At 39.4% G+C, this 21,000-nt stretch overlaps 1 protein-coding gene across 1 annotated transcript in view; it reads left to right on the top strand.

The window, feature by feature from the left end:
- Positions 1 to 21,000, top strand: part of LOC138030197 (multiple epidermal growth factor-like domains protein 8) — a 55,586-nt gene that overhangs the window by 24,252 nt on the left and 10,334 nt on the right. Inside the window, exons 12-27 of the mRNA XM_068878078.1 lie at positions 1,659 to 1,790; positions 2,131 to 2,244; positions 2,929 to 2,997; positions 3,192 to 3,350; positions 6,433 to 6,587; positions 7,960 to 8,170; positions 9,469 to 10,081; positions 11,541 to 11,864; positions 12,566 to 12,658; positions 13,291 to 13,462; positions 14,425 to 14,588; positions 15,548 to 15,692; positions 16,544 to 16,857; positions 17,204 to 17,666; positions 18,455 to 18,703; positions 19,954 to 20,155. Coding sequence (XP_068734179.1) covers positions 1,659 to 1,790; positions 2,131 to 2,244; positions 2,929 to 2,997; positions 3,192 to 3,350; positions 6,433 to 6,587; positions 7,960 to 8,170; positions 9,469 to 10,081; positions 11,541 to 11,864; positions 12,566 to 12,658; positions 13,291 to 13,462; positions 14,425 to 14,588; positions 15,548 to 15,692; positions 16,544 to 16,857; positions 17,204 to 17,666; positions 18,455 to 18,703; positions 19,954 to 20,155 — 3,579 coding nt within the window. The remainder of the gene's footprint in view (positions 1 to 1,658; positions 1,791 to 2,130; positions 2,245 to 2,928; positions 2,998 to 3,191; positions 3,351 to 6,432; positions 6,588 to 7,959; positions 8,171 to 9,468; positions 10,082 to 11,540; positions 11,865 to 12,565; positions 12,659 to 13,290; positions 13,463 to 14,424; positions 14,589 to 15,547; positions 15,693 to 16,543; positions 16,858 to 17,203; positions 17,667 to 18,454; positions 18,704 to 19,953; positions 20,156 to 21,000) is intronic.

Genomic DNA, 21,000 nt, shown 5'->3' on the forward strand with positions numbered 1-21,000 from the left:
GCCAGGTCTCAGTAATAGCAAATAGATCAAAGTTCCTTTCAACAATGTAGTCCTTCAAAATAATAGACTTGTACTACAAAAACAATTTTTGTGCTACAAAATTCTCCTAGTCGCGTCATGCCACAGAAACCAGGATAAGCTCCGGCTCTGATGGGCCACTTGGCTCATAAACAGACTTTTATTGGCTTTAAAAGATGGGAAAAGTGGTTATACTTTGATCAATAACCGAGGAATGAAAGGAAACAAGGGTGACTGCTTAATATAGGTTTGACTTTGCTACCAAAAAAAAGGGGTGCGCAATATTCTTTGCGCATCTGACATATGACATCATTTAAAATAGCACTGGAAATGCAGACGGTCGATGAAAAAATCTCCAAAAAGGTCACCCTTAAAACCACAGGACACCCAGAATTATGATCTGCATTCTCCTTCGTTGGACGCAGTTAAGTTCCTTAAAATTACATACCATGATTCGCCTAATATAAATTAAAAGTTAGAGTCTAAAAGAACAAAGAACTAACAACAATTTCAATTACATGCAGCCAATGCAACTAAAAATGTGTGTTATCATAGTCGCTAAAATAAATATGTATTGGAAATTTACATAGTGTGAAAATTAAAACTTTATCCTGCGTTGTCTTTCAACTTGGTTGGTAAAGATTTGCAACTCGTGTGTGCAGTTAAACGATCCTTAACTAAGGTGTTGTTTCATAGCACTGCGCAAATCTTGAGTTGAAACGAGGTAAAACAACAGAGTATCCTAGGTGGATGTCTTGTTGTTCTTCTACAGATTACACTGTCACCAAAGAGCAGTGGTATATTCTCCCAACTTGAACACAGGGCCTTTATCATGTACAACAACTTTATTGTTGAGTTATTGTGATTCCCACTAATGGGATACATTTGTTGACTTGACAACAATTTGTCACTCTCAAACACTATTTGAATTTGAATAGATCTAGATACATGTAAAAGCAGCTATTTTGGTTAACCCTTTCTTCCCTAAGGGTTCCTCATTGTAAAGTAAAATTGTTTTGTGCCAAACAGAATAAAACCTATGATGGTCTTGTCACGAGGGAAAGGGTTAAAAGCTGAGAGTATTTTGTGTTTGCTCCTTTTTATGCATCAAACACTATATTGGCTCCAACGTAGAAGACCCATACAGGGGCTGTGGAGAGGGAGGGTTTGGGGGGGGGGGGGGGGCCTATAGTCTCCCACTTTTTTCCTACAATGTTGTCTTCTCTTAAACCTCTACACCATCCCCTCGCACTTCCGTGTTCCTTACCCAAACCTAGCTTTCCCCCCCCCCATACATGTACTTTCAAACATACTCTGTGAGCCCAGTAACACAAAGAGGCCTTTGTTTGTTTTTAAGGAAACATCTCTCTGATCCTTCCCCTCATTTTGGTATATGTTTGAATGACCAACGTACAGTAAAACAGGATCTACTATTTCTTTTATGAATGGGAACTTTTAACCCATTGACTCCCAGGGGTGCCCCATTGACGAGTAAAATCATCTGGCATTAGACAGAGTAAAATACTAAGTCTGGCCGGTCTCGGCCGGTTTGGACGTCAAAGGGTTAAAATACAGTGTCAATCAAAATCTTAACTGGTTCTTCTTATTTACAAAGCTTTTCAACAATCTTGTTTTTATAGTCGAAAAACGTGTGACAGTTGTGTGAGGGATAACATTGGATGTGCCTGGTGTGACAACAGCCAGACCTGTTTCATGATTGGAACATACACTTCACAGTATCCATATGGAAAGTGTTCCCACTTAATTGACAGGTGAGAACTGGAGTGTTTGTATCTGTACAGAGCCCTTATTACAATAAAAAACAAATTATTGCTATCTTCTTCTTTCATGTATGCTACAGTATTTTGTATACAAAGGCAATAATCAATACTCTATCACTGTGGTCCAGGGAAACGTAAAGAATATTTTTCCCACATTCAAAGACTTTTTCTGCAATAGATGGCAAATGTTAAACAAATTCCAAACAAATTTTGATGGTAGATTAGAGGCAAAGTATCACTGAGGTTGCATATCTTAAATTGAAATTTTGGTTCTAGCAAAAAGCTTATGCAAAAATATTATGCAAGGCTTATAATCTTTCCTTTTATGTAGCTTAAATGAGGGAAGTCCGTGTCCCAACTGTGGCCAGCACATTTCTTGTAAAAGCTGCCTTGCAGATTTTAGATGTGGTTGGTGTGGAAATGATTATGATCCACGGATTGGAAGGTAATCTTAACTTCTTAAGAGGTATTTCATGTGTGAATAAAATTAATAATAATAATAATAATATTATAATTGGGCATGAAACAGGAGGTGGCACAGTGTCCAGAGAGTGCCAACAGAAAATCACTATTTCAGTTATCCATGGTGAAAAGATGTGATGCCGTATGGCTCTATGGTTAGATTATTGGATTTGCCTGTTGGTGCCCAGGTTCAAATCCCACTTTCATCACTGGCTGTCCAGATTGTTTTTTTTAATTAATGTTCCATAACTTGAGTTTTTTAGTAATTCTGTCTAAGTCTCTTAGTTTTTTCTGCCATGAAAAGGCAAACTGTTTTTTTTTATGCAATTTTGTTTTTATGAATGTTTTGGATTACATCAATTCAATCTGCAGCACTTGGACAATTTTGAGCGTGTGACCATTAATTTTGATTGGGAGGTGCGAATAACATTATTAATATCACTACAGGGTTAGCATTTATTTGTAAAATTTATGTCAAGTGAACTTGTTATCTGGAAATGATGGGATGGTCATCCTGGGACAATAAACAGATTCAATCTGATTAAGGGATAACTTTTTCTGTTTTTTGGCAGCAAGATAACTGGTCTTAAGTACAGTTAATTGAAGCTACTTGCTATTCTTCATTGTATGCAGGAGTATTCTTAATGTCTATTGTTTTTTCTTTTAGATGCTTTGCAGGGGATTTCAATTCACCTTATAGTGGACAGTGTTCAAGTCTATTCCCAACAAATGGAAGGTAGGAATTCACAACCAAGATTCATGAGATGCCAGGCCTTGGTTTTAGTGAAGCTTGGGTCTTTTTCTGTTGAATCAGTTTTGACGTTTTTCACATTGGTCTTGAAATATCCATCAGGGGAAGAAGCGGATGAAGCATTTAAAGTTTTTTCTAATTAAAGTTCACATATATTTTTGTTGTCTATTTTTTTTCAGCACTGTATGGTCTTATGCAGAGTGTCCAGACGTTGATGAATGTCAATTGGGTATTGCTCAGTGCCATCATAATGCCACATGTTTCAATGTGCCAGATTCTTTCAGCTGTGTCTGTAACAGGGGTTATACTGGAAATGGTAGTTTTGCCTGCAACAAAACGTAAGTCTTAAACTTGAAATCGGACTACAAGTAAAGTATTTGACAGCAGTCAACATTGATATGTAATTTAAAAGCAATCTGGTCGTTAAGGAGACTATACCTTAGTCAGTGATATCTGTAGTCATTTTTCTCCTTGATGACGTCAGGAATGAAAATCTAACATCCATTGTGCAATAAATTATTATTACTAGTAATAATTGTTTTCACTACATCTGCCCCCGCCTAAGATGAACGGCAGTTGAGATGTATGTTTAAATTATATGCTGAACATGTCGCCCCCTGTGTCTGATTTGTGTCCGGACAAAATCAGTTTCTGAGCCAGGCAACTCTATTTGCATCAAATGTGCTTCAAAGTTTGATTTTTCAATGCTAACCCGAACAACACTTTGCTTCTCCGTGCGAGTTTCTACTTCATGACTCCTGAAACATCTTGGTTGTGTAGAACAATACCAATACCACTTGCGCGCCCATTTAAGCAATACCGATACCACCTTGCAATTGCGTGCCCGGTTGAGCAAATTGAGATTGATTGCCCCTATGATATGTACCAATACATTTACCCCTTTTTATGCGGGGACTTGGTTGCCTCCTCAGGGTTTGGCCTCTGGGCCAAAACGCTGCGGGGGCAATCATTCTTGTTATTGTTGTTAACCCCAATGGCATAATCAGAGAAGCACTGATATCTGTTTTGCGTTTAAACCTCTTTTGCTGCATACACCATATTCCAAATTGTATTCTTTTGTTTGCTTGCAAATTAGCCCTCCTTACCTTGTTCTTTAAACTAAGAGTTCAAAAGAATATTTAACCTTGAACGAGGCATCAAGGGCTAATTTGCAAGCAAACAAAAGATTACTGAAATGGTGGCCATTTTGGAATAAGGTGTATGATGTAATTATTACTTTCAACGATGTGCGAGCCAGCAAACCATGCGAGTCATGCAAGCCATAGCTGCCAGCCAAGCAGCCATGGCTGCGAGTTGTGCGAGCCAGCATGGTGAGCCATGCAAGTCAACATGCAAGCCACGTGAGTCACACATTTATGTACTTATTGACCGAGTGGGAGGGCCGGACGGGAAAATATTTGGCCCGAGGTTATGGTGTACGAGGTCCATGCTCCATGACCGAGGGCCAAATATTTTTTCCGTCCGGCCCGACCTAAACTCAGTCAATAAGCATTTTATCATATGGGCTCTTTACACTATTCATGAGCACTCAGAATATGAAGTTTGGACAAAGCAATTAAGTAACAAAAATTTGCACAGAAAATTTATCGAAAATGTTGTTTGTATTTACTTTTCTGGCTGTAAATAACTTGGATGTTAAAAAGCAACGAAATTGCATCGTGCTGAGCAGTATGTGTTCCTAGAAGGGCCATCTGGCTTTTTCTGGCCCTGCCTGCGCTAATGCGTACGTCCCTCATACAGGCATTTTCCCAATAGTTTTACAGTGAAAGCGCACACGAGGCCGTCCGGACCATATGATACATGCAGTTATTAAAAGCTAACTGTTTCAAATGGGTTCTTAGACTTAGTTACTGTTTATCAGCACTATTTGAAATGGGTGCAAGACTTGCATGCCTTGCATGACTCAGCTCGCGAAGTGTCCAGCCCTTAACCTACAACTGTTAGGTGTTAATTTTAACCATTCAGTGCACTACTTAAAGGCTTCCTCTTTGAAGACTTTTCACCTGTCAGTGAGGTCTCTTGGTCAAAGAGAGACTGTTGGAGTAAGTAAGGGATTAAGAGATTTCAAAAGTCTTAGAGACAAGAAGCAACAGTGGAAAAGTAAATTACAAACAGTCTTTTGGGTCATGATTGACAGTTTCCTTTTTTTCTTAGCAAGCTGGACTGTACATAATTAAGGGAATAGAGGCACTTCAGTGTTCCTAATGGTTACCCACTTTTGACTTCCTATTTTCACTTACTCTGTATCATCTCAATGTGGAATTGTTCATTGGCTAAGTGAAATGAAAGATGTTGGTTAAGTGTTTTTCTTACACATACCTGGTACCTGTTGCTTGGACCTGGGAATGCATATGTGTGAGGTGATCTTTGGTGGGCAGTCGTTTCATTGTTTGTCAGATCAGATCAACTTGGATCGCTTACCTCGGATCCACATACAAAAAAAAAATGGCCTTGAGAAATCACCCTAGCCCTAATCTTTAACCCTTTCAGCCCCGATAGTGCCAAATGGCACTTATAGATTTTACTCTGTCGATTTTACTCGTCAATGGGGAACCCCTCGGGGCTTAAAGGGTTAAGCTAACCTTGGTGAATTCAGGGCAAATGTTGAATAGTTTTGGTTTATAAAAGGGTTTTTGGCTTGATCCAAGGTGTGGAATGCGAGTTGTTCTGGCCGGACTTTTGGACCTGCCCTAAGTGACCTTTCCCCACCCACCCCTCCTGAGGATTTTTAGGGTGGAACTGATATTTTCATTTGTTGCTTATGTTTCATTATTTTGTCATTTGCATAGTGTCTCACAAGCCTCTTAGCCTGTTCTTTGGCATATAATAATTATTTCATTATCAACTGTGTGTTTTTTGTCAAGATTATTACAATGAAGATGCTTGTAGTGAGACTGATCATTGCAGTTTAAAGCAACTTACAAAATAGGCAATTGCAAAGGAAGCCTGAAGAAAATCTGGGCTCAAAGTCACAACTGTGTGATTGTGCCTCACATCACCCGTTAACTTCTGCCCTACCACCCACCCATCCACTTACAATAATTATTATTGACTGTCCAAATTTGAATGAAAGCCAGATAAATTATGGCTAATACTGGATTAGTGGGCAAAATAAATTATTTCAGCATATAAATGGATGTAGGAAGATTTTCCTAATGTTCTTTTTACCTTCCGTTTTGGCTTATTGAAAGGTTGCTTTTTCTCATCTAAAACTCATAATAATTATTATTGTTAAAAGAATTTGAAATAGGTAACGATAAAACCTTGGTTTGAATTTTAGTGTTTGTTAGCTTTTGAACCGGTTGGTTGTACTTGATCTTCAACAGTTGACAGTTTGTGTGTCATTTTATGGAGCACATTGTATGACATAAAAATGAAACAAAATCCTATTTTTTTTAGTTGCTTTCATGATTGTGGCATCCATGGAAAGTGTGGTGCAGACTTTCAATGCGACTGTGATCTTGGCTGGTTTGGTGAAAATTGCAGCATAGATTGTGGCTGTAATGGACACAGTGATTGCCCACAGGGCATTGGCATTTGTGAAAATTGTCAAGGTAGAGTACAACCTACAGGAAATCTCAATTTCAATTGTAATGCACCAGTGACATATTCTTTCAAGGTATTGCGTAGAGGCAGCTTACTGACTTAAAAGTTGCAAGGATCCAGGTGGGCTCAATACAAGGAGTCTCTTAGTATGCATTTTTTCCAAGTGATTGAATTGACAAGATGTAAGCTTGTGTATTTGTTTGGAATCTCTTGCACAAGAAAAATATATTATTAGATTCATCATCAACATCGTCATCATCGTGTTTGTCAACAATATTGTAACACCATCAAGACCCAAGCTTTTTTCTTATGATTTTAGAACTTTCATTAGAACTTTGTTGTGGAAGATTTAAACACAAATATAATTTTTTGTATTTTAATTGTGTCGTCAAAATGGCAGCTCAATTTCAAGCAATAAATGGAACGGCACCATGGTTTATACTGTAAACTGTCAGCTGAAAATCTTGGCCAAACATGAATGGAAATAGGATGGAAAATGACATAGAATTTTTTTACCCTCTTTGCATACAACTTGGAATGGAAGACAGGTTGATTTCCACTGTTATGTATATGACCCTTAATATTTTTAAGTGCAGAATACAGAAAGAAGACATTTTTCATAAATAAGGAGACAGACTTTAAAGGCATGGTAACCTACGCATATGCAGGTCATTATCATGGAAGGATGCCTATGGAGCTCTGTGAGAATTGATGCAGTGTAAAATCTGTTGACTACCAAGTTGGGTTATCGGTTTGGCTTCATCCATTCACACCTCAAACTCCCTAGGACGCTTCCCATGATGAGTAAGATCATCTGGTGTTAGACAGAGTAAAATCTATTAAGTGTCACTCTCAGGGGTCAATGGGTGAAAGGAATTCTAACAGAACTAATGGGGTAGAGCAACTTCTTTTACAGCCTCTCTGTGACTAAATTCTTACCCCTGCTTTTGACTTAAAACAACAGTTGACAACAGCTTCTGTTTAACTATTATTGTTATTATTATTATTATTATTATTATTATGTGTCCCAAATCACAGAAATATCATGCTGGACATTGTGGCGCAAGCTGCAACAAGCAGCCTTAGCAATCCAAAACTTGTCTCAGGATCTGGGCTGAGCCCAACAGCACGGTTTTCTGCATTGTGTTGGGTCGCATTGCATTGTGTTGCAATCCAGAACTTGTCTCAGGATCCGGGCTGAGCTGAACAGCACGGTCTTCTGCATTGTGTTGGGTCGCACTGAATTGTGTTGTGTTGCATTATTATTATTATTATTATTATTATTATTATTATTATTATTATTATTATTATTATTATCATCATCATCATTATCATCATTATTATTATTAATACTTACATAAATTAACTGCTTTTTGACAGACAACACACACGGCAACCAATGTGAGCTCTGTGTGCCTCGTTCTTCTGGGAACGCCACCTCTTCTGAAGGATGTAATCCATGCAATTGTAATGGACATGGTGATCCAAAAAAGGATGTGTGTGATATGTCAACAGGGAAGTGTTTCTGCACAGATTTCACCATAGGGCCCAACTGCAACATGTGTGAGCCTGGTCTTAAAGGAAATCCAAAGTATGTGTCATAATTCTTGATGATCATGCATGACTCAGTTGTTTAGTTTTCTACTTTTTGTAGCTAATAGCTGTTTAGAATAGGCTTAATTAGAAAGGTGCACTGTTAGTGGGAGGGGATGTAAAGAGTGCACCTCTGGCTTCATTGCTGCCTCAGATCTAATAGAACTTTGTGACCTTTTTATTGTTGATTCCATGCTGACAGAACATTGTTTGCCATCTGCTGCATTTTAAGTGACACAGTATGACAAGCAGTGTTGCATCACACTATAAAACTTAAGTCAAAGCCAAGTGTTTGTAAATGGGATTCGACACGGCTGCAAATTGTATATGGGACTTGTTAAATGCTAACACCGAGTTGTTTTGTCTTTTGAATTATTTCTGTAATGCAACACAATTTTAGAAAAAGAAATAAAGCAAACAATTTTATGAAATGTTAGCCTGCGAACGCAGACGTATTCATATATGTTGCACTAAATTACGTCCATTGGGAAACATGGAAAAAAATGTGAGTTCCAGGTGGGATTTGAACCCACGACCCTCCGTGATCTAGTGGGATGCCATAACCTCTGAGCCTCTGAAGAATCTATGGTGAGCAAGGGTGAAATGTGGGTCTTAAAGTCAAATAACCACTGACAGCATATCTCATAACTGCATTGCACATCTCAGGTGAACCAACTAACCTCCAAAGTGAGCAAATGTAAAAATGATGTTGTGAAAGTTTCCAGTGGAAGCAATTTTACAGCATGTATCATTCTCACATTTGCACACTTAAGTTATTTCATTAAACAAAGGAAAATCTCCGTCAGGTATTAATAAAATATTTGTTTTGTTTCACTCTTTGCAAATAATATTAGTAATGATCAAGTTAAATAATTCGTAATTTGAACCAAAGGAGATGTCATGAATTGTATTTTAAGTGATGAGTGGTGTAACAGAAACCTGAGGAAATTTCTGGGGGCAGGGGAAACTACAATCATGGACTAAAGTGTTGGGAAGGTAACTTCATTATTTTTACAGATACCCCCCTCCCCCTTTTCAATGTCGGATTTTCCAGGGGAAAAAATGGTGACTTTTCTTACCTGAAGAACTGCAACATTGAATATGGGGGAAGGGGGTGGGGGCACAAGAGCATGGTATTTCCCAAATACTTCAGCCAATAGTTAGAAAAATCGAATTAGGTGTGAAGTGAGCTGATGCCCACAACCTTCCCAACAACTTTTGACCATGACTTTAGGTAGTGTGAGCAAACTTTTGCAAGATGTCAATGTTACTTGCGTGATTATTTATCAATTTTAGGGATGGTGGATTGTGTTTCCACGAGTGTGCTCCTCGAAGTATCCTAACCAACGTTAGTGAAGGCTATATTTCCACCCAACTGGGAAGAGGTGTTTCAAGCAAGTCATCTGCCAGCTGTCTTTGGTTAATATCATCGCTAAGCAACTCAAGTCATGAAGTGGTTTATGGTCCATCTCCTCCCCCAGTGGGAATGCGGGGACATGTAACACTTTCATTTAAAGATATCCAAATTAATTGCTTAACTGATCATGTTGATGTCTATGATGGCTTGCCACCATTCTTGTTGGATGGATTACCATCAGTTCAATCTTTTAAGAAGATTGGTTCATTCTGTGGATTTAATGCTCCTAATCTGAAACCTGTAACAGCAACACTAGGAAATATGGTGGTTTCCATTCAAGCAAATTTAGACGTAAGTGCCTTGTCGAAGGGCTTCAGTGCAAAGTTCACTGTAAAGAAGTGCCCTGAACTCTGTGAAGGAAACCAGCGATGTGTGGGAACGTCAGATGGAGAGCAGTGCATTTGCTTAGAGGGGTGGACAGGGTCAAAGTGTGATCAATTCATTTGTCCAAAGAACTGCAGCTTTGATAAGGGGCAAGGACAGTGTAGCCCAGTGAGTAACAATGTTAATTCTTAATTCTTTACCAATAATAATGGTAATACTAATAATTACAGGGTTTGTGCTACTCCTTGAAGTCCTTGAAAAGCCGTGGAATTTAATTTTGGACTTCAAGGGCACTTGCATATCCAGCTTTAAAAGAAGGATTGGTGGCTAACAGCTTGAAAACTCCTTGAATTTTTGCTTGGGTGAAAATTGTTGAGATTGCATCATGCTGAGGTAAAGAGACATTTGAAAACTTGAGCCCAAATTTGACTATTGGGGAAAGATAAAAAGCAAAAATTAAAATGCCTGTGCGTGCACTTAAGGGCCCACAGATGAATTTTTCGCGCGTTGCTAAGGAAGTGAAATGTTACTTCCGGTAAGTGAAGTCATCATATCATTAGCTGACAAGAAAACCCACTCACAAGCAAAAGTCACCGCACAAACTGTTGTTTCCATCGAAGGTTTTTCCTCGCCCTTTCTCGCGCTCGTTCTCAGATCAACTGCGCATGCGTAAACAAACTGACTTCCGGTTTGAGAAAAAGCTAAATTTCCGGCAGTCTTTAAATTAAATTAATTTTTTTTTCATTGGTCGTGTGACCATGGGCATGGCATGATGACGTCATATTTAGGGACATTGGCTTACAAAAGTTGGAAACTGACCAAAATAATGCCAAATTCTCTCAAATTACTTAACCATTACATCCTTAGTAACGCACCCCAAAAAAATACGTCATTGGGCCCTTAACTTGCTGCATGTGGGACAGAATGTCAAGGGAGGCCTTTTCAGCATAGAAAATTTATGGTATAGAAATATTCTGATACACACTCCTTGAAAACTCAATTTCTGGTTCTTGAAAACTCCTGGAATTTTATACACAAAATCTAGCATGAACCCTGAATAAAATAATAATAGTTATTGTTATTTTCATCCAAGAAGTATGCTGTTCCTTTTGTTGATTAAGGAGAAAACGGGAGGTATATGTTTCACACACTTCTTAAGCCTAGGAATTGGAGAAGTGAGTTCAACTTCTCTGCCTTTTCCCTATCAATCCTCTGCCCAAGAGTTTCAAGGTTGTACATGGATATTCTTTGGTGTCATCTGTGATCCTTGGGATTTGCAGTACAGTAGTTTGTTTAAAAGTTTTTGTTTTTTTTATGTGTATGTTGTGGTCATATTATTTTTTCCTTGGATTAAACTTTTTCAAACTAGTTTAATTTTGATTTTTCCTTTGTTTCAGATTATGATAATGAATCTTACACAAAGAAAAATAAATAGTGAACTAACTGGTTTCCGATTAATTAACCAAGAAAAATTGAACCATAACATGTACATGATATTAATTTATTTCTTTTCTTTTTTAAATTTGCATGAAAAAGATCAGGCACTCTTGGCCACTTTGGAAAAGCTGTTAGTTGTATGAGAGAAAATGTCATCTTACTCTCTTCTTTTTTCTTCTAAAATCAACAGAGTTTAGAAGGTTGTGTTTGCTCCAGTGGATTTACAGGACAGGACTGTAGCCAGGTCATCTCAGAAGGCTTTGGCATGTGGGAAACTCTTAGCAATGTGCCTCATCTTAACCTTAGTGGCAGTCATTTGGCTCGTATGGGGCACACAATTGTTCAAACTTCAGGGCATCTATTAGTCTTCGGTGGATACTCTCTTGTACGTGGACTGATGAATGATATTGTTAGTTTTAATCTCACCACTCATATGTGGTCACATGTGTCAGTTAATCAAGCACCTGAAACCATTCCTGCTGCTAGATTTCTTCACTCTGCAGTGTTTTATAAGGTGAGTAACTTGTTAATCCATGGTCAAATTTTGCAACTTCAGCCAGTGTCCAACTTTAATGACTGGTAACACGTCACTCGTGACCAGTATCCACGAGACTGAAATGAACATCCCAATTCCTCTTTGGAGCTTCCGAGATTGGAAATATGGAATCTTGAAGATTTTTCCAGAAGTTAAGATGAAAAATGCAATTTTATAGTAAAATGAAAGTTGATAGCAATATATCAAGGAAATATCCATGGGAAATTCAGAATCTCAAGAGCAAAGTTCCTTACTGGCACCCAGATTTGAAAACTCAGTTCAAATTTCAGTACCTGGACTGTAAATTAAGTGACATTGTTGGACTTGAATCCAAACCAGCGATGATGTCTGGTGGTTACTGTACACGTAGTTTGAACCGGTAGACTGCCAGTACCAAACTATGCATGGTTAATACTTACTCTGGGTTATGTTGTACCCAAATTTATATCGGTTACCATTGCACGTAATCCAGTGAAGTGCTAGGCCTCCTTTTGGGAATAAAACTGTTTTAAGGTTTAGGGCATTTTAAATTTCTGAACTTGGTTTTTTAATCATAATAATGTCTGTTATTTCTGAAAAAGGAGATTGAAATTTATAGCCATAGAGCTTGTTTATCTGTGTCTAAAGGAGAATAGTTTCAAATAATAGTATCATTTCTCCTACTATTTTGTCATTCCCAGGATTCAATGTTGATACATGGAGGACAGACAGCAAATGGTACTGCTGATCAATCACTTTGGTTGTTTAATACTACAACACTTCAATGGAACAAGGTAGGATGACTGACAGGTCTTTTAGTGTCCTCAGGAGTGGGCGTAGCTCAGTTGGTTAGTGCACGGCTTTCCGAGCAAGAGGTCCCTGCTTTGATCCTTCGATAACTTCAACGTCTGTTTCAACTTTCCTCTGATCTGTATAGCTATAGCTTTAAATACCAGCCATAAAAGAGAGCACTGACTGAGGGAGGGGAAAAAAGGGTGCTCTGTTAGGTTTCATTGATAGCAGCCTTGTAGCTGAAGGAACTACCGATTTTAAATAAAGGTGACTTAATGAGTCAGGGAGACATGAGTCAGGTAGACTTCAACATTACTAGTAATGGTTTTGGTTATGACTGTCACCTATGAAGGTCTATGATGAAGAATCAAACCTTGGAGAAATTGGTGGAAGGCAAGGGCTTTGGCATTGTACTATTCCTGCTTTCCCCTTGAAATTACAGTGGTCTCCATGTCACTCAAGGAACATGAACATGTTGGCTGAAAAATAGAATGTGTTATGAAATCCGACCTTGTTTTTCCTGTTAAATTCAATTTGTGTATATTCCATGAAAGTTAATGTGTTTTAAGGTATTTAATCCTGTATGTTTTGTAAAATGTGATATATTTCCTGAAATTCAATCTTGTTTTACCAGTTGAGCAGTCAGGGTCCAAAGGTTGCTGGTCATTCAGCCACACTTGTAGAAAATAACGTGATAATTATTGGTGGATATGACCATTTCCGTGGCTTTAGTGAGACAACCCACAAGTATAATCTTGTTACCAAACAGTGGAGCAAATTGCCCATCCGTGGTCCCTCTCCTAAAGGTTTGTACTTGTTGTATTAGTTGAGTGTATTTACCACGTACCACCCCCACCCTATGCCAATTTGCTGCTTGTTGGTTACAGGCTGGGTACCTTAAATGATGATTGCCAAAACTTCATGAACACTGAACACCTTTGCCTCCTCTTTCACAAAATTAATGTTCAGTGGTTGACTAGCATTAGACAACCAGTACTACTGAACATTCCATTTCATCACACAATACCCTTTTCCTCTTATGGGATTTAAAACCATACAAGGTGAGGTGGTAAGGCCTACCTCCTCTTCCTACTCCCTGTATGTACAGTGTAACAATATTGTCATTTTATAATAAACACTTAATGACTGGTCCCGAGGGAAACAGTGCATTTTGTTTCCCAAGAATCTCAATGTTTCCCCGAGGCGCAGCCGAGGGAAACATTGAGATTCGAGCCGGAAACAAAATGAACTGTTTCCCGAGGCACAAAAGGAAAAACGTGCAACGGCAACAAAAAGAAAAACATGCACAAGAAGAAAAATGTGCAATGGCAACAGCAATAGCAGTCTTCGGTCAACATTCGTGGGTAACAGTGCACTGTTACCCCCTGACATCATAGATTTTGCAATGTTTCCTGCTCAGAGACTTTTGTCGGGAAGCAGTTTTATTGTTAGATGTCATATGACCTCAAAGTAACCAATGAGAGTGTGCGCTGCTGGGGGAAAAAATCCAGCTATATAACAATGATTTTTGTTCCAGGGAGTAGTCCATGGTACATGTAATATTCTTCACTGAACTTGAGAAGGAAAATGAAGGTTACTCTCTGGTGATTACTGATGATCACAGCAACTGCAAGAATTTTGATATTAACTTAAAAGAGCTTAAGTATTATAATCTCTTTGTGCTAGTTGATAATTATTGTTAGATATGACAAACGCTTTGATCAGTCAGAGTACATGGCTAAGCAATTACTTCTTTCATTTCTTGCAGGTATATATGGCCACACAGCTGTGTATTATGGTGCTAAACAAGTGATTTTAGTCTTTGGTGGATATCGATTTAGGATTGATGCAGTAAAACCCTCAGATGCGCTGTACTCTTTGGATGTGGTTTCCAACAAATGGAACCTTCTACAAGCTTTACCTTTCAACGAGGTAGGTTTTGCAGATGTTTGTTACAAATAGATTTCATGATGTTGTAAATCTGGCCACAGTCCTCTGAACAGTGGATATTGTTATCCACACGATAAACCACTATCTACTCCAGTATCGCTCTCTTTGTGAGCCGCAGTGGCCTCATGGTTAGTGCGCTCGACTCCAGAGCGAGTGGTCCGGGTTCAGACCCTGTCCGGGAACATTGTGTTGTGTTCTTGGGCAAGACACTGTACTCTCACTGTGCCTCTCTCCACCCAGGTGTATAATGGGTACTGGTGAATTTTGTGCTGAGGGTAACCCTGCTATGGACTAGCATCCCATCCAGGGGGAGTAGAAATACTCCTAGTTGTTTCATGCTACAGAAACCGGGATAAGCTCCGGCCTAATTGACCACTTGGCTTGTAAGCAGACTTTACCTTTACTTGATAACTCAGTCAATCTTGATAGAGCATACTTCTCATTGATTTATTCAGTGGATAGGGCTGTCCACCTTTTATTAATAAAGGCCAGTTTTGTATACACAGATGGTGTAAAAATGTAATGCTGCTCCTTAAAAATTAAAGCACCACGAAAAGAAGGAAACGCTTGAATCCTGATAACCCATGAAAGTCAAAGAAACGATTTAACACATGTGATGTCATTAAGAAACCTAACAGGTAGAAGGCAGTCAATTGGCTATTTTCAATAAGTTGTGGAATTGCAGTGCCACAGGCAAATCTATCCAGCATTCAAAGTGGGATGTGCAGCTGCCATTAAATGCACCTTAACCAAGGGACAGAGTTTTTACAATCAAACATTCAAGTCATAGATACAAGTTTGAGATAGTTAATAAAATTTTGAAAGAGTTATTAATAATAATAAGGTCTTTTTGTATTTATCATGCCTCAAAAAGTAAAGTAAAGTTTGAGGTGCTGTCATACATGTATACAATCTTATCTTGTCAAGTATTCTTGTTTCAGCCTCAGCCAAAGTATTTTCATTCAGCGGCCATTGTAAATGACACCATGGTTGTCTTTGGTGGGCGGAGTAACACAACTGATCAACTCTTCTCACATCAGTTGTTATCATACAACATCCAGTGCAACTACTGGCATTTATTTCCAGGCAAGTATCTCATCTCCAACCTAACTCTTGACTGTGCTGTGTAATCATATAATTAAAATAACAGCAACTAGTTCTACAATCAATGATCTTGTGGGATTTCAAAATACTGTGCAGAGAGATACATGCACCAACTGAAGTGATTGAGCAATTCAAATATTGGGATAGTTGGGAAGGTGACCAGAAAGCCAGAAAGGGCTATAATAGATACATTGTAATTGGGGGGGGGGGGGGGACTCGATATATATCCCTGGGTGGGGAGGTGTGGCACGGCCCCTCATACCCTGACCCTGTTTAAGACAAATATCCCTGATTTTCCTACCCTGTTTAAGACAGAATTCCGATTTTTGATACCCTGTTTAAGACTGTTTATGTGCCTGGTATCAATGCCAAAGTCAACGGAAGTCAATATTAATTAACAAGAGCTTGTGAAAATTTTGCTGTTTATCGTCCGAGAAAAGATATCCAGTTTAAGACAAAAATAATTGATAAATTGATACCCTGATTAAGACAAAAAATGATAAATTCGATACCCTGTTTAAGACAAAAATCCTGAAAAACATACCCTGGCTGGCTGCACGTCCCTATTAAGCCCTTATAAGGGAGTTCCCCCCCCCCCCCCCCCCCCCCCCCGGGGTTGTAATGAATGCTTTCTTGAGACAAAAATTAGTGGAAAAAAAGCTCTGCTAGATACTGCATTGTGTCACTCTGGGTGAAAACTCTGGGTGAAGGTCTGGATCCAAGACTGTGATCTGTCCTGTTTTTTTTGTGTTGATTTTATGTTAGGGTTAGGGTTATGTCAATGGTATTGTAACACATTAATGAATAATATATTCTCGTTTTTAAATCTGTAGATCAGAGTTTACTTGGAAGCAAACCAGGAGGCCTTTTGGCAGCTGCTGGAGTTTCAGTAGGAAATAGAGTCTATATTTTTGGGGGATTTAATGGTCAAACTCAAGCTGCAATGTCTCAACTCACTCTGCCATCGGACCTTTGCCAAGCAATTACCTCCAAAGAAAAATGTGTCGCTGTTAAAATTTGCAGCTGGTGTGAGGTTCTTAATGTCACACAGGGTGGAAATATCAGTATGCCTACCAATCAAACTGCTTGTTTCCTAACAGGGTCATCTGTTCCTGTTACCTGTCATGCAGAACCAAATGTTTCTTGGGTAAGACCTTTGACATAATTTGGTTAGCCCAAATCAGTCATTAAAGATCGTATCTAGGCCAAGATATAGGCTATTATTATTATTATTGGTAGTAGTAGTAGTAGTAGTAGTAGTAGTAGTAGTAGTAGTAGTAGTAGTAGTAGTAGTAGTAGTAGTAGTAGTAGTAGTAGTAGTAGTAGTAGTAGTAGTAGTAGTAGTAGTAGTAGTAGTAGTAGTAGTAGTAGTAGTAGTGGTGGTGGTGGTGGTGGTGGTGGTGGTGGTAGTATCATCATCATCATCATCATCATCATTATCATTGCAAGTTGACTTATATATTGATTGTTTTTTTTTCCCTTGTCAACTCCAGGTTGTCTTTAACAATGGCTCAGACTGCTCAATGCCATCCAAGCTGCCTTGTGACTCCTTCTATTCTTGCAGTGCATGTCTTGCATCCTTCCCCTTCTCAGAATTAACACAGCAATGTCAGTGGTGTGTTGGTTGTCCACATAATGGAGAATGCATCAGTAGGTCAGGCACCTGTCATAGTTCCTGCCAGCTGCCCCTCAGGAGCTCAACCTCCTGTGTTGAGAATTATTGTGAATCAACCTCGTGCCCAATTTGCTTGGGTGGCTCATGTATGTGGACTCCTCAGTTGCGTTGGACAGCCGAAGTACTACGACATGTTTCTGATCAATCTCATGACTATGAATGGAATTGTTTTAGGCTTTCACTAGCTCAACAGGCCAATATTACCATTAAATCTCCACCTGATAATTGCCCTCAGCTGTGTTCAACGCACACCAATTGCACCAGTTGTCTTTCATCCAAAGGTGAGTATACTTTCATTTGGATTCATGAAAACAAGGATAAAATAAACTTGAAAACGGTGTATTTGAGGCTTCAAACACCTTTTTTAAGCCCGATCAGATAGCTCAGTTCATAAAGCACTCAACACAATGCAAAACTAAGTTAGAACATGGTATAGCTTTTGTTTTAGTTTTTAGAATTTAATCAAAGTGGTGCTTTCATCACGAAATCTTGGTTGCGTACAAGTAAAATGTTAAGAATAGAAACAATTGCTAAAAATTTCAAAATTTTCTGGTCACTTCAAGTACGCACGTGCGTATATGCGTATAGGACGCTACGCGCCTGTGTACCCTGATTCGTTGTAACCTGCACAATGTTGTTGTAAACGAGTTGTTCAAAGCCCTGAGGGGTGTGGCTAATAAAAATATTATTAATGTTCACTTTATTTTGCTAGTCTATTTACATTGATGGTCTCAGGCTGAGAAAAAGTTAAATCCCAACTTGCCCATTAGGCAAGCAAACTCGATGACTTATTTGGCTGAAGGGTTCATCCATCTGACTAAGTTCATTAATTGCTTGATAAAAGATGGAAAAATACTGCATATTTTTCCTTCTGGCATCTTTTAAAGTTCTTTCATTGATTGAATGGGTGTTTTCCAGGTGGGTAAGTGATCATCAGAGAAAGTCGTTTGCCCCAGCGTGAAATCTACTTCTCCTGGATAACTGTACTGGGGTTTTCTTGAGCGCTGGGGCTTAAGAAGAATGCTTTTGTTGACATTTTTGTGAAGGTGTCATTCTTTTATTTTCTTAGGTGGAGATGGAGGATGGAAAGGGTGTTTCTGGAGTGAAACTCTGGGACAGTGCTTTTCGCCATCATACTTGCCCATTATCTGCTTGGCAGGTTTATGTGGGCGGGTCGTTCAGGGTTCAGAGAGTGGTTGTATGGATAGCTGTTCGGGTAAACAATGGTGTTCAACTTGTATGACAAGTTACAATTGTGGCTGGTGTGCAGAGAAGGGTACTAAAGGTGTGGGACAGTGCTTTGAAGGAGGGTTGAAAGGTCAGTGTCAAATAGTGCATGTATTGGTCAGGTAACAGTGTTTACTTGTTTGTGTTGTTGGTGTTTTTTCTTTAGGGGAAGAGGGGGTGGGGGTGGGTAGAAGTGTTGCCGTTTAAAGGGTTTCTGGTGATTTATTCATCAATGGATAGGGTGGCTCTCTGACTGACTGACTGTTCGGCAGGGCTGACTTACTAAATCTAATGACGCATAAAATCACTTCTTAAAACCCTCGTCTACTCTTGCAGCTCAGTCGGCTGAGAAACGGTGATTTACTCTGTAAGTTGTGAGTTCAATTCTCCCCCCCCCCTACCCCTCCTCATGTGAGAGCCATTTTCTTTCCATGCCTGTGCCCTTTTCTATACCAGGGTTATTTCTCGTACAGATTTCATTAGCACTATTAAGTTACCTCCGCACTATGAAGTTATCTGAGTTTATTCTGACTGGTTGGCCAGACTGAATTTCCAGACTAGATTAACACTGACTTATTTTCATGACTGGACCTTATTTACTATCTAAGATTCTCAGTGTGAACACCACAGCGTCTTTTTCCAAGTCAAAAGTCTTTGCTCTCATGTCCCACTGGGCCTGCTTTCACACGTTCTTTCTTCACTGGGGTATATTATTCTTAGGGCGCGTTCGATTGACCCTATCCCGGAATAAGAATACGTGGAGTGATGATTAAAACGGTATGTTTGGCGCGTTTCGAAGCAGCAAGGACAACAAAAATATGTTTAAAATAGCATTTTAGCGGATCTTTGACAATTTTTGTGTGAATCACGGTAAAACGAAGGATTTCTACCTTATATTCCATGCATTCTTATTCCGGAATACGGTCAAGCGAACGCACCCTTCGTTTTCACCAGAGTTAGTCTGTTTTCACTCACGTGATCAACAGCCATGTTTAAAAAAAAAACTAAAACAAAAGAAATCGTTTTCATAATGATAGAGTTGAGTTCGTAGAGGATTGGGTCGGGACACCAACATGGCCGCCGTTTCTTTGTTTGGCAACACTAACATGACGGCCGTGTCGTCATGTGAAAACCAAGAATTGATACCAGTAGTTTACTACTGAAGACCAATCTAGCGGGGCAATTGACATCTGCTTCAGGGTGGAGTGATTCTCTGAGTTACTTTTGTCATGCTATTGAGACGTACATTAACCCCGCAACCGTCTGGGTCAAGTGGATCTTGTGTGACTTTCGGTTCAGTTTCACAGCCTTTTTAGCATCTTTCTTCTTCATCCTTCGTAGGTCCTCTTAGTGAAACATGTGATACAAACAATGCGACTTCAGTGGCTTCTCACGTATGGGCCTCGACGCTATGTCCCTTGGAAAATGAATGCAAGAATGGACGACATAAATGTAACCTTACTGCTAATCAGGTCTGTGTTGATACACCAGAGAGTTATAGATGTGACTGCAAAGAGGGGTATAGCGACTCTGCTCAACCTGGGTAGGTAACAGATAAAGAGACTCCAATACGAGGTCGGGATTTTTAAAGAAAATTAGCCTGCGAGCAGGCTCACTTGATTGGTCGAGCTGCCAGCTTGTAAGAGGAATGGGGAGATTCTTCTCCCCATTCCATCTTGCCTGCTTCGCCGGCTCGCACTGGCACCGCTGCCAAAATACTCGCTCGATGCCCCAAACAAAGCGAGCCAGCTCTCAGGATAAAAGAAAGTAAGGTTAACGTATTATGTCTAGCAGGATCAGAATTTGATTTTAGATTCGCATGTATATTTTACGTAAACCGAGACATTAAAGTAAAGTAACCATACTTAACGTCGATAACTCGTAACAATAATTAAACTGACAAACCTGAGGTCGTCGGTGCGCTCATTTTACTCCCCCCCTCTCCATCAGTGCTCCTCTTGACGGGTATTTAAAGCTACTCAGCTACATGGAAAGGAAAGAAGTCGAAACAAGGATGCGAGATCCGGGATTCGAACTCAGGACCTCATACCCCAAGGCCGCGCACTAGCCGACTGTGCCATCTTTGCTCCATTGTGTAATTCCTGGCGAGAAATCTGTTAAGTGCAGTCGGTCTGAAGAAAACCATAACTTTGAGGAATTTGTAGTCTTTTGGTCATGAGATCTTGGGAAGGATTGGTGATCATTCAATGGGTTCGCATACAAAATAGCACGAAAAGAAGCTTAAAGTGCTATGGCATGCTTTGGAATTCCGTTTGGTTAGAAATTGGAGTTGTTGTTGTTGTTGTTATGGTTACAAGTAGGGTGATCTTTGGGTGAGCATTAGCCTGCACGCAGGCGGTTGGATAGTCGAAAAACCGGAATTCGTAA

Source organism: Montipora capricornis, chromosome 13, assembly GCF_036669925.1.
Source record: "Montipora capricornis isolate CH-2021 chromosome 13, ASM3666992v2, whole genome shotgun sequence".
Lineage (NCBI taxonomy): Eukaryota > Metazoa > Cnidaria > Anthozoa > Scleractinia > Acroporidae > Montipora > Montipora capricornis.